The sequence below is a fragment of the Notamacropus eugenii genome, chromosome 7, assembly GCF_028372415.1.
Source record: "Notamacropus eugenii isolate mMacEug1 chromosome 7, mMacEug1.pri_v2, whole genome shotgun sequence".
Taxonomy (NCBI): domain Eukaryota; kingdom Metazoa; phylum Chordata; class Mammalia; order Diprotodontia; family Macropodidae; genus Notamacropus; species Notamacropus eugenii.
In genome coordinates, this window is record NC_092878.1 from 28,045,963 (window position 1) to 28,056,441 (window position 10,479).

The 10,479-nt window shown below is 50.1% G+C and overlaps 1 protein-coding gene across 4 annotated transcripts in view; it reads left to right on the plus strand.

Moving 5' to 3' along the window:
- The window catches only part of MAPKBP1 (mitogen-activated protein kinase binding protein 1), an 83,808-nt gene that overhangs the window by 62,502 nt on the left and 10,827 nt on the right, over positions 1-10,479 (plus strand). The window contains exons 11-30 of one of the 4 annotated variants that reach the window (XM_072623215.1): positions 57-203; positions 421-599; positions 796-887; positions 1,187-1,312; positions 1,593-1,663; positions 1,857-1,978; positions 2,306-2,381; positions 2,511-2,622; positions 2,751-2,814; positions 3,455-3,589; positions 3,808-3,944; positions 4,403-4,458; positions 6,055-6,300; positions 6,779-6,945; positions 7,236-7,381; positions 7,564-7,767; positions 8,067-8,151; positions 8,595-8,872; positions 9,084-9,838; positions 10,150-10,237. In XM_072623215.1, the coding sequence (XP_072479316.1) occupies positions 57-203; positions 421-599; positions 796-887; positions 1,187-1,312; positions 1,593-1,663; positions 1,857-1,978; positions 2,306-2,381; positions 2,511-2,622; positions 2,751-2,814; positions 3,455-3,589; positions 3,808-3,944; positions 4,403-4,458; positions 6,055-6,300; positions 6,779-6,945; positions 7,236-7,381; positions 7,564-7,767; positions 8,067-8,151; positions 8,595-8,872; positions 9,084-9,823 (3,183 nt within the window). In that variant the 3' untranslated portion in view covers positions 9,824-9,838; positions 10,150-10,237. Of the gene's footprint in view, positions 1-56; positions 204-420; positions 600-795; positions 888-1,186; positions 1,313-1,592; positions 1,664-1,856; positions 1,979-2,305; positions 2,382-2,510; positions 2,623-2,750; positions 2,815-3,454; positions 3,590-3,807; positions 3,945-4,402; positions 4,459-6,054; positions 6,301-6,778; positions 6,946-7,235; positions 7,382-7,563; positions 7,768-8,066; positions 8,152-8,594; positions 8,873-9,083; positions 9,839-10,149; positions 10,242-10,479 lie in introns of those variants that run through there. The other 3 variants (XM_072623214.1, XM_072623213.1, XM_072623217.1) reach the window with 3 other exon arrangements.

Sequence of the window (10,479 nt, forward strand, 5' to 3'; positions counted from 1 at the left end):
CTGCTACACCCATTTTTGGACAGTTAGTACAATTCTCTTCTCCCTCCACTCTTTAGGTATACCCTGAGGTAAAGGACAGTAACCAGGCCTGCCTGCCCCCGAGCTCCTTCATCACCTGCTCCTCAGACAATACAATCCGCCTGTGGAACACTGAGAGCTCTGGCGTCCATGGCTCTGCCCTACATCGCAACATCCTCAGCAATGTGAGAACCAGGATTCTCAGGATCCTGCCCCAAATTGGGGGCCACTCATTCACCCCTCAACACCCAGTTTGCCTTTTTTATGCCCAGGAGGCCGTTTTTCATAATCTGTGCACCCACAACCACATGCTCTATGAATCTTCCCTTTCCTTTGGCTAGCTGTGTTGTACCCAGTATGAGGGTGTCATGGCTACCTCACTCAACTTTTACCCCCAACTAGGACCTGATCAAGATAATCTATGTTGATGGGAACACTCAGGCCCTGCTGGACACAGAGCTGCCAGGGGGTGGAGACAAAACTGATGGGTCATTGGTAGATACCCGTGTGGGAATCCGTTCTGTTTGCATCAGCCCCAATGGACAGCACCTGGCGTCAGGGGACCGGGTAGGCACACTTAGGTAAGTCTTGTCATGAGATGTGAGCACTGTCCTCACTGAGACAACATAGTCTGGGGGAGCTGGTTCCACAGTGAATACCAGATTGGAAGGGCTCTGACCTGAAAGAGTAGGGGAAGGGAGTGTGCTGGTGGGTAAGGGACTTCCTTTCCCGTGTAAATCCTCTGGCAGTTAAACATTCCTACCCTCATCTGTGCAGGGTACATGAGCTGCAGTCCCTGAGTGAGATGCTGCGAGTCGAGGCCCATGATTCAGAGATTCTCTGCCTGGAATACTCCAAGCCAGACACAGGTGAATGAGGGTGACCCTGCGTGGTCTGGGCTTGTACTACTAATTTGGGTCTGGAGCTGAACAATATTTATCCCTCTTCAGAATGGGAAGAAGAGTGATTTTCTGAGCACTCTCTGTCCCTGACTCTTCTCCCTGTAAGCTCTGGGTTTTGTTCTTTCTGTATCTTCTCCCCTTCCTTCCTTCTCCTCCCCCCATATACGTGTATCTCACAAGCTAACTGAATCCAGACTATGGGATCTTACATCTCCTGAGTATCTATCTACTGGTTGATTAATTCTTCCTTTGGGCTCTGGTCATAGGCCTGAAACTGCTGGCATCAGCCAGCAGAGACCGTCTAATTCATGTGTTGGATGCTGGGCGAGAATATAGTTTGCAGCAAACACTGGATGAACATTCCTCTTCCATCACTTCAGTCAAGTTTGCAGGTAAGATTTGAGGGAGGAGGGGACCACAGGGTTTAAAACATGTCCTGATAGTCTTCTTGGTTCCTAGGGCCATGAGGGTCTTCCTGTAAGTTGGGTAGAATGTGGGCATCAGTCACAGCTATTTTTAGGAAGGGAGCATGGTCCACATTTGAGGGCATTGAGGCTGTCAAAATTGGCAGCTGTCTGATTAGCTGGTTGCTGCTCAAAATGGGGAACAAAATAAAGGCAGGGAATTCCTGAAGCAGAGGCCGCTAGGGCAGCTGATCCTTCTTCTTTGTAGCAAGTGACGGGCAGGTCCGCATGATCAGCTGTGGAGCAGACAAGAGCATCTACTTCCGTACTGCACAGAAGGTAATGGATCCTGGGGGCTCCAAGCCTCAGTGGGGCAAGGTGGAGAATGGGCATTGATAGCTGCCACAGAGAGCCTCCATCTGCCTAAGTAGTGCTGTAGGGAGATGGGAGTGAAGGCTTCTAGGGCTGGAGGGTTTCTGAAGGAGGGAAGTATTTGAGTTTGGGCCCTGTCCACATGCTGTGTCCCCTGCAGTCTGGAGATGGGGTGCAATTTACACGGACGCACCATGTGGTGCGAAAGACAACCTTGTATGACATGGATGTGGAACCCAGCTGGAAGTACACAGCCATTGGCTGTCAAGACAGAAATATTAGGTAGGTATCCTCTCCTGAGATGGGTCAGTTCTGCTCACCTACTCCCTGAAGTACCAATTATATATACACCCACTTTAGGAAGGTTTGGTTTTGACCAGAGGCCAGGTCTGTGTTGATCCTGATGCTTCCTTGATTTTGATACTTAGGATTCTCCCTTGTAACCATTACTTTTGTCAGGAGGGTATTGCCCATCTGGGATGGGGCAGAGGGGATAGGAGGAAGAGAGGAAAAGACTCATTTACCACCCAGCCATGTGCTGCCCCACTGCCTCCCACAATGCATATTATGTGGGCCAGAGAAAGTAAATCCTCTCCTTTATCTCCTTAGGATCTTTAATATCAGCAGTGGGAAGCAGAAGAAACTCTACAAAGGGTCACAGGGTGAGGATGGGACCCTCATCAAGGTAAGGAGACCTTTCAGGCTTGGCAGCAATAAAAGGGTTGATGGAGATCCCTAGTGGATGGAGAATGTTGAGTGCTTTTCTGTCCCAGCCTGCCTCTCATCTCCCCCTACCAAATACCTCTTCCTTTAGGTTCAGACAGACCCCTCAGGCATCTACATTGCTACCAGTTGTTCAGACAAGAACCTCTCCATTTTTGATTTCTCCTCAGGAGAATGTGTAGCTACCATGTATGGCCATTCAGGTAAGTTCTTCCTCTCTTACAGGCGACCCTAAAACCTAAACCTGTCTTCATCTCCCCTCCTCTAGTTTGGACAGGCTTCTGGTGGAGGTTGTAGGAGACTCATGCATTGTACTCTATGTCTTCCCCAGAAATTGTCACTGGCATGAAGTTCAGCAATGACTGTAAACATCTCATCTCTGTATCTGGAGACAGGTGAGCAGGAAAAAGCTCCCTTGAGAGAAGGAGCCCCTTTTCCCACCATAGCTTTTCCTCGAAAAGGCTCTGGACCAAGACTTCCTTATCTTGACTCTTATTTTGAATGGCCTTCTAGCACCGGATGGCCTGTTCCTGTTTCTTGTACACAAAACTTGATCTCTCCTCTCTGTGCTTTTGCTCTAGCTGTTGTCCTTGCCTAAAACGCACTCTCCCCTCATCCCCATCTCTTAGAATCCCTTGTTTCCTTCAGAGTCCAGCCACCTTCTCAAGGGCTCTCCCCGTCCCCATCAGATTATCTTATGTTTATTTAATTTGTCACGTATAAGCGTACGTGTGTATTTGTTGTTTCCTCTATTGTAATACAAGTGCCTTCAGAACGAGGACTCTTTATTTTTACCTTTGTTTCCCCCATGCCTATCACAGTTTCTGGATTGTAGCAGGTGCTTCCTAAATGTTTACTGGTTAATTGATTGGTTCATTAAGCAAGGGTTTATGGTTGAGATTGACTTGATATTATGGGCTCTATTCTGAACTGTTGCCATCTTGCCCACCCATCTAGGGAGAGAGTATCATAATCTTTTAGGCTCTCTCTTGGCTTTATTCCTTCCTCTGATTTTTCTTATAATTCTGCCCTTAGCTGCATCTTTGTGTGGCGCTTGAGCTCTGAGATGACTATCAGCATGCGGCAACGTTTGGCTGAGCTTCGGCAGCGCCAGCGAGGGGGCAAGCAGCAGGGGGTGTCACCCCCTCGAAGAACCTCTGGGCTCAGCCGGTAAGGAGCAAGGGAAGGGCAGGGGGTGGGAATTGCTTATTGCCTCTCTGTGACCTTGCCCACATGTACTCCTGCCTTCATCTCATAGCCCAGGCCATATGTGAACACCTCTTTTAAGGTCCCAACCCTCTAATTTGACTTCCTCCAATACTGATCAGTTTCTCAGCTGACCACCTTCCCTTGTCTGTCCCTACTCCTGGGATCCCTATTGATTTTAGCCGAGAGGCCCCTACAGTGCTTTCACCAGTACCAGCCCTTTCCTCAGACAGTGACAAAGATGGGGAAGATGAGGGCACTGAGGAAGAAGAGCTGCCAGCCCTGCCCATTCTTACCAAAGGTACCAAGAAAGAACCAGGTATGTGTCTCCTTGGTGTAAAGGAAGAAGATATAAAAGGCCCAGAGGGGTTCGCAACCTGGGATTTACACCCCCCCAGGAAGTGTAGAAGCTTGTCAAGGAGATATGATAATTATTTGGTAACTAACTATATTATCCTATTGAAATTAATCTCTTTTATTTCTTATGTCCATATATATGGTTAACTCTCCAACTTATTTCCTTTAATATTGACTAGGAACCACAAGGCTTACTAGAAGGAAAGGGGTACAGGGACCAGAAAAATTTGGGAAGCCCTAAAGTTAGGGGAACCAGGGGCATCAGGATGAGCTGAAAGATCTCAGGAATCAAGATGTAGAAGCAAGTGGGATGTCTGTTTTGAGGTTGGAGAAGTCAAAGTTGGGGTAGAAAGTTGGTTGAGCTTGATGTTGCTCGGCATCCCCCAGAACCCTTTCCTAATAATTCTTCCCCTATGACAGCATCAGCCCGAGGTCCAGCCCTGCCCCGAAGCCTGTCCCACTGGGAAATGAGTCGGGTGAGTGTCTCTTGCTGATGTTTATTTACAACAGGACTGATTGATGATTGAGGGTAGGAATCAGTTCCAGGTGGGAAGCCCCCCCCTCCATCTTCCTTCCTCAGGTACAATCAGCTCTGGTGTCCAGTAGGGTTGGAAGAATAGGAACAAAACTGCTTTCCTCATTATTTGGAAGGGGATTCAGTTAGACCCGATTGGGGCACAAGATGGAAGTGGTCAGTCAGGAAATGGAAGGTTCAATAACAACTCAGGGTCCACATTTCCCATGGCCGGATGCAGATCTAGAACCTGAGGCTCCACCGCCTGGAGCCGGGCTGCAAATAGGGCCAGGAAACTGGAAGGCAGTGTGGCCATGGGACAAGTGCTAGATTCAGTCTGAGGACACTTCTGATGCTTACTATCTCTGTGACCCTGGGCAAGTCACTTAACCTCTCTGGGCCTGCCCAGTTTTCTCATCTGCAAAATGAGGGAGGTGGACTAGATCACCCCTCATATCCCTCAGATATCCCTTAAATCTGTGATCTTATGATCCTGTAAATTGTATATTGCTTTAGCATTGGCCTCAAGTGGCTGAAGGTTTTTATAGCTGTCATAGAGCCTATTTTAAGGAAACAAAGCCTCCTCCTAGTAGACTCTCCCAGGATGGAAAGGCCTAGTTCCTTTTAGTGTCAGTGAAAGGTTCAGTAAAATGGGATTTTGGGAATTCATCGCGTACTTCAGGACTAAAGTTCTCTGGGTCAGAGATGGCAGTGATACGTCTTCAGGGGGTGGAGAGACTTTGGGGTCCCTGTTGGATATGTGTGCTCCTCCTGGGTCTAGGGTGTTGTGTACAAGAAGCGTTTATGAAACACCAAGGCATAAGGAGGAGATACAAAGATGGAAATGAGGCAAATGAGACCTGCCCTTGAGGAGTTTGTTCTGTTTCAGGGGAGTAAGAGGGAATAAACGTTTATAGTGCGCCTGCTGTATGCCAGGGACTATGCTAAGTGTTTTTCTGATAGCCCTGTCTGGTCCTCAGAACAACTCTGCAGGGTAGGTGCTGTTATTCCCACTTTAGTACTGAGAAAACTGAGGCGAATAGAGAGTAGGTGACTTGCCTGGGATTACTCAACTAGTGTTTGAGGCCAGATTTGAACTCTGCTTTATCCACTGTGCCTCCTTACGGATCAGTGTTGCTTTCTTCATATCATCCTAAGTTTTTGAGGTCCTCCAAGTAATCCATCATAGCAGATAGGGGCAGCTAGGTGGTGCAGTGGATAGAGCAGGAGGACCTGAGTTCAAATCTCACTTCAGACACTTGATACTCACTAGCTATGTGACCTTGGGCAAGTCACTTAACTGCAATTGCCTCATCCTTGGTCATCTCCAGTCATCCTGATGAATATCTGGTCACTGGATCCAGATGGCTCAGGAGGAGAAAGTGAGGCTGGTGACCTGCACGGCCCTCCCTCACTCAAAACAAAGTCAAGTGCAAGTCATGTCATTATTTCTCTGATGGCATGATCTTCTTTGGCAATGAAGGATGAACACACACATAGCAGATAGAGGCTGACTGAAACCTTCTCTGACTTCCACTTATACTCTCTATTTTCTTAGTCTCAGGAGGGGGTAGAATTCCTGGACCCAGCTCCTGCCACTAGCCAAGGTCCCCGAAGACGAGGACGATGGGCCCAGCCAGGCGTAGAGCTAAGCGTCCGTTCCATGTTGGACCTTCGGCAATTGGAGACACTGTCCTCAGCACCTCGGCCACCCAGCCAGGACTCACTGGCACAGGAGTCACTGACTCAGGCCCAGGCTGAGAAACATAGCCAGCAGGCTCCTGTGGATGCCCATCTCAGTCAGGTAAGGTCTCTTTCCCAGGTGACATCCACCAAGATCCAAGGCAGCCTTACCTTCCACCTGAAATCTAGGGTTCTTTCAACTTTTTTTGAGTTACAAATTCAGATTGGAACACATCTGAATCTGATGTGGCAACTAGGGTGAAACAAATATGGCATTTGTCCCAGTTTAAGCCCCTTGAGTGATAAGGTATAATAAGTAACCGCTGGGGATGGGCATCTATAGGATGTAAAAAAGTACAGTTTTTCTAGGAGCTTGAAAACATACAGATATAGATCTATCTTGTATCTTACCCATAAATCTGTCTCCAGATTTGCAATCAGAGCCTTGTACTCTGGTTCTTATCCAGGACTGTGGCATCTTAGCTTCTCTTCAGGATTCGTATGGTCTAGGTTTCTTCCCAACCTTACTTCTGTCCTCCCTGTCTGAGGATCTCTTTTCATATCAGAAAACTTACCTGTGGCCTTTTCCATGTTTCCAGAATGGCAGTATTCCCCAGTCCCCGACTTCCAAGCCTTGTGCCTGTTCTCAAGTTATCCAAATGATTTCTCAGGAAGAGGGGGTCTTCGCTCAAGAGTTGGAGCCAGTGAATAATGAAGATGGCATTGTCTACCCAGAGACAGGCAATTGCCCTCCCCTTGATACCAGGCAAGGACCCTCCTCCACCCCATCCAGGTCTCATAGGGCTGTGCAGTCTTTACACCTCTAGTTCCTCTGGAATATTTTGGTTTTAGATGTGTACTTTTTCACTGAGATATGAGAGGTTGGCTCTCCATCTGATTCTCCCCCCCCGCATGTATCTCCCCAAAATAATAGGCCCAAATGACAGTCTACCATCTTCCCAGAGATGAGAAAGAAATAAAGCCTAATAAAGTGGTTAATCTCTTTTCCTTGCTCTCCTCATCCTCCCTACTTGTGGGGTCGTGCCCTCCTGACAGTGAGTTCCAGGTCCAGGCCCTTCCCCATGGCCCACTGGGCAGAGTGTACCCAAGTAGCAGAGGCACTGAGAAACACAGTCCCGACAGTGCCTGCTCTGTGGATTATAGCAGCAGTCGCCTTTCCAGCCCAGAGCATCCCAATGAAGGTAAGAAGACCCTGTCATCCTAAAGCCCACAGTCCCTAGAACTTCCTGGGTGGGCCGAGGGAGCATGCTGGTGGAAAAAAGGCTGTACCTGAGGCCCAGGACCACTCTGGGAGGGCTGAAGGGTGGAACAGAAGCAAGATATGGGTGTAGTATGTCCTCTCTCCCCACCCCCCTTTCCCTAGACTCTGAGAGCACAGAGCCCCTGAGTGTGGATGGAATCTCCTCAGACCTTGAAGAACCAGCTGAGGGGGAAGAGGAAGAAGAGGACGAAGGGGAAGATGGAGGACATGGCTCTGGTGGGCTCCAGGGAGGCAGCCCCCGTACTCCTGACCAGGAACAGTTCCTCAGACGGCACTTTGAGACCCTAGCCAGTGGGGCTGCTCCAGGTGTGACCAGAGGATCAGGGGCCTGGTCACAATACCCCTTGATCATTCCCAGGCCACTGTGAGAGGGAGAGCTCAAGGGAAGAAAGACAGGCCCTAGAGCTGAGCATGTCCTAGAGCAGGGGCCCAGGGGTGGATGGGAGTTTCATGTCATAGAAGGTTGGATCTGGGTCCTGAGGGGTGGGAAGTGGTTCTCAGATGTGTGCCTCACTCTTATTGGTGGTATTTTGGGTTTTGGCACATAGTTGGAGCTTAATAAATACTTGTCAATTGACTAACTTAACTGTTGATCTCCATGCCAGGTAGCTCAGGCCGACCCCTGGAGAGGATGGAGCCTCAAAGCATATCATCCCGATTCCTGTCCCAGGTGCAGACTCCTACACTCAGGTATATCATTCTCAACTTAGAGGAGCCTAGACTGAGCATGGAGCCCTAGAGCCCTGCATCTCCTCCCTGGCCCTAGAACCAGAGAAGTGAAAGCCTCTGCCTGTGTCTGCTTAGAAAGTGATTGGAAACAAGCCAGTCCCTCCCCAAAGGCCAGTGTCAGGAATCTGCAGCACTCCAAGCTTCTGTGGCCCTGTTTCTGAACCTCATCTGCTGCCTCTTTGGCTCTAAACTTTGTAGAAATTATGCTACCCTACCCCTCTCATCAGCAAAGAAGAGGCCTTGCCCTTTGCCCTGCTGACCCCCAAAGAGTAGTAAAATGGAGCTTGAGTGGCCTCTGGACATGATAGAGGGAGCATGCGGGGCTAAGGCTGGCACATCCAGGGATCGACCATTCCATTTTCTTCACTTTCTCAGCTTGTCTTTTTCCCATCTCATTCCTCTAGGGAGCTGTCTCTCTCTTCCTTGAGACCAGTACCACAGAGGCCCATCAGGGTGCTCCAGGACTCCAGTGAGAACCCTAGCAGTGCAGCTGTCAGCCCCCCAGGAGTCCCACCAGAGGCCAAGCCAATTCCTGGGGGCTCTAACCCCCAGCCTGTGGCCCCCATACTGCGACGGCGCCGTCTGAACCTGGACAGCAGCTGGACACACAAGAAGACTGCCTTACCAGCTTCTGGCAGTGGCCTCCAGAAAGCCCAGTCAGTGCATAACCTGGTGTCGCATGGTGAGGGGCTTAGCTCAATGTGGCTTCCTCTTGGACATGTGAGCTTAGGGGTTTTCAGGGGGTAGGAAAGTCTGATGAACCCACTGTGGGGTTATTCTTGTACATGCCCTTGAGTCTTTCCAAGGCCTTCAATGTTCCCTGGGCCTGGGCATGAAGCCATGACCTTTTGGGGTAGCTTTTCTGTGGTTTGACCCTAATTATATTTTTACAGATGAAGCACCTTTACCTGGTCCAGTACCCCTACAGCAGAGTGACCAAGAAGGATTGGGCTCTCTAACCCAGGCTGATGGTCGCCTGACTCGACCCCGTTCTTACCTGAACCCCACCACCAGCTCCATGGCTAAGATGTCTCGTAGTACCTCTGTGGGGGAAAACCTAGGCCAGGGTGAATTGACTGAAACTCAGGTCCCCAACCCCATCAGGATCGCATCCATCAGCAAGCCAGCCCTGCCAAGCCGGGCTCACCTTGTCCTGGACATTCCCAAGCCACTGCCTGATAGGCCCAGCCTGGCTGCCTTCTCCCCTGGGGCAAAGGGCCGGGCCCCCTGTGAAGCTCAACAGTTTGGCTCCCCAGGGGGCCTCGGGAAGAAGTCTTCCACCCCAGAGGGGCGGGCCTGTCTGGGGGAGGGCACCATTCTCACACCCAGGACAGAGTGCCGGGCTCAGCCTGGGCCCCAAAGCTCCTGTGCCCAGGAACTGCCAGCCACATGCCTCCCCCGAGGGCTTGAGAATTTGCAGCCCCCATCCCCAGAGAAGACCCCCAACCCCATGGAACCTTCCGGGTCAGGGGCTTCCCTGAGCCAGGACTCAGGTGTGCATAGTTCCTCACCTGTCATCTCCTGTCCCCTCCCCCTTCTCTTGTTTCTGTTGTCCACTCTCGGGCTCCATCCCATTTCTGTGCATCCAGCCTCTGCTGTGTCTCGTCCTGTCTGCTCCTGTCTCGTTCCATAAGTCACTCCCTCGATGGTGAGACCCTCCTGTTGAACACCATGTTCTCCCTGTGCCTGCCTTGCCCACCGCAGTGCCAACTGAACTCTGGGACTGGCCCCTTTCACCTAAGCCTCTTGTACTAGGGCTGGGGGTAGATTTGGGGTGGTTTAAGTGGGGGAATAGTCCCAAAAGGGTCTATGGCCCTGCTGATGAGCCTGAGAAGATTGCTGAGTTTGGCAAAAAGGCTAGATACAGCTCTGGAGTCTCTCAGCTTTGGGGTTCCTTTGGGTGGGAGGCTTAGAAGGAAAGTTGATAGGGATTCACTCAGCAGCATCTGTCCCTCCCAGAGCCGGTGATGATGGTGAGCATGGAACAGTGTGAGCGCCTTGTGGCAGAGCTTCAGAACAGCATGCAACAAGCTGTTCAACTGTATCGTTTGGTGAGTGACTGGAGGGAGCAGTTCTCTTCCTTTTGGTAGAATGATGACTATTGATCTTAACAACTGGCTAGTAATTGTACTTCGGAAAAATGGAACCAGACAGGGAAATGGGTCAGGCTGTAAGTTCCTCCTGGGTAAAGTTGAAAGATATTTGAATTGTCCATAAAGACAAGTCTTAAGTGATCAAGTTGGGTAACAATTTCCTCACCCATGGATCCTCTCATCCATGGAACCAAAA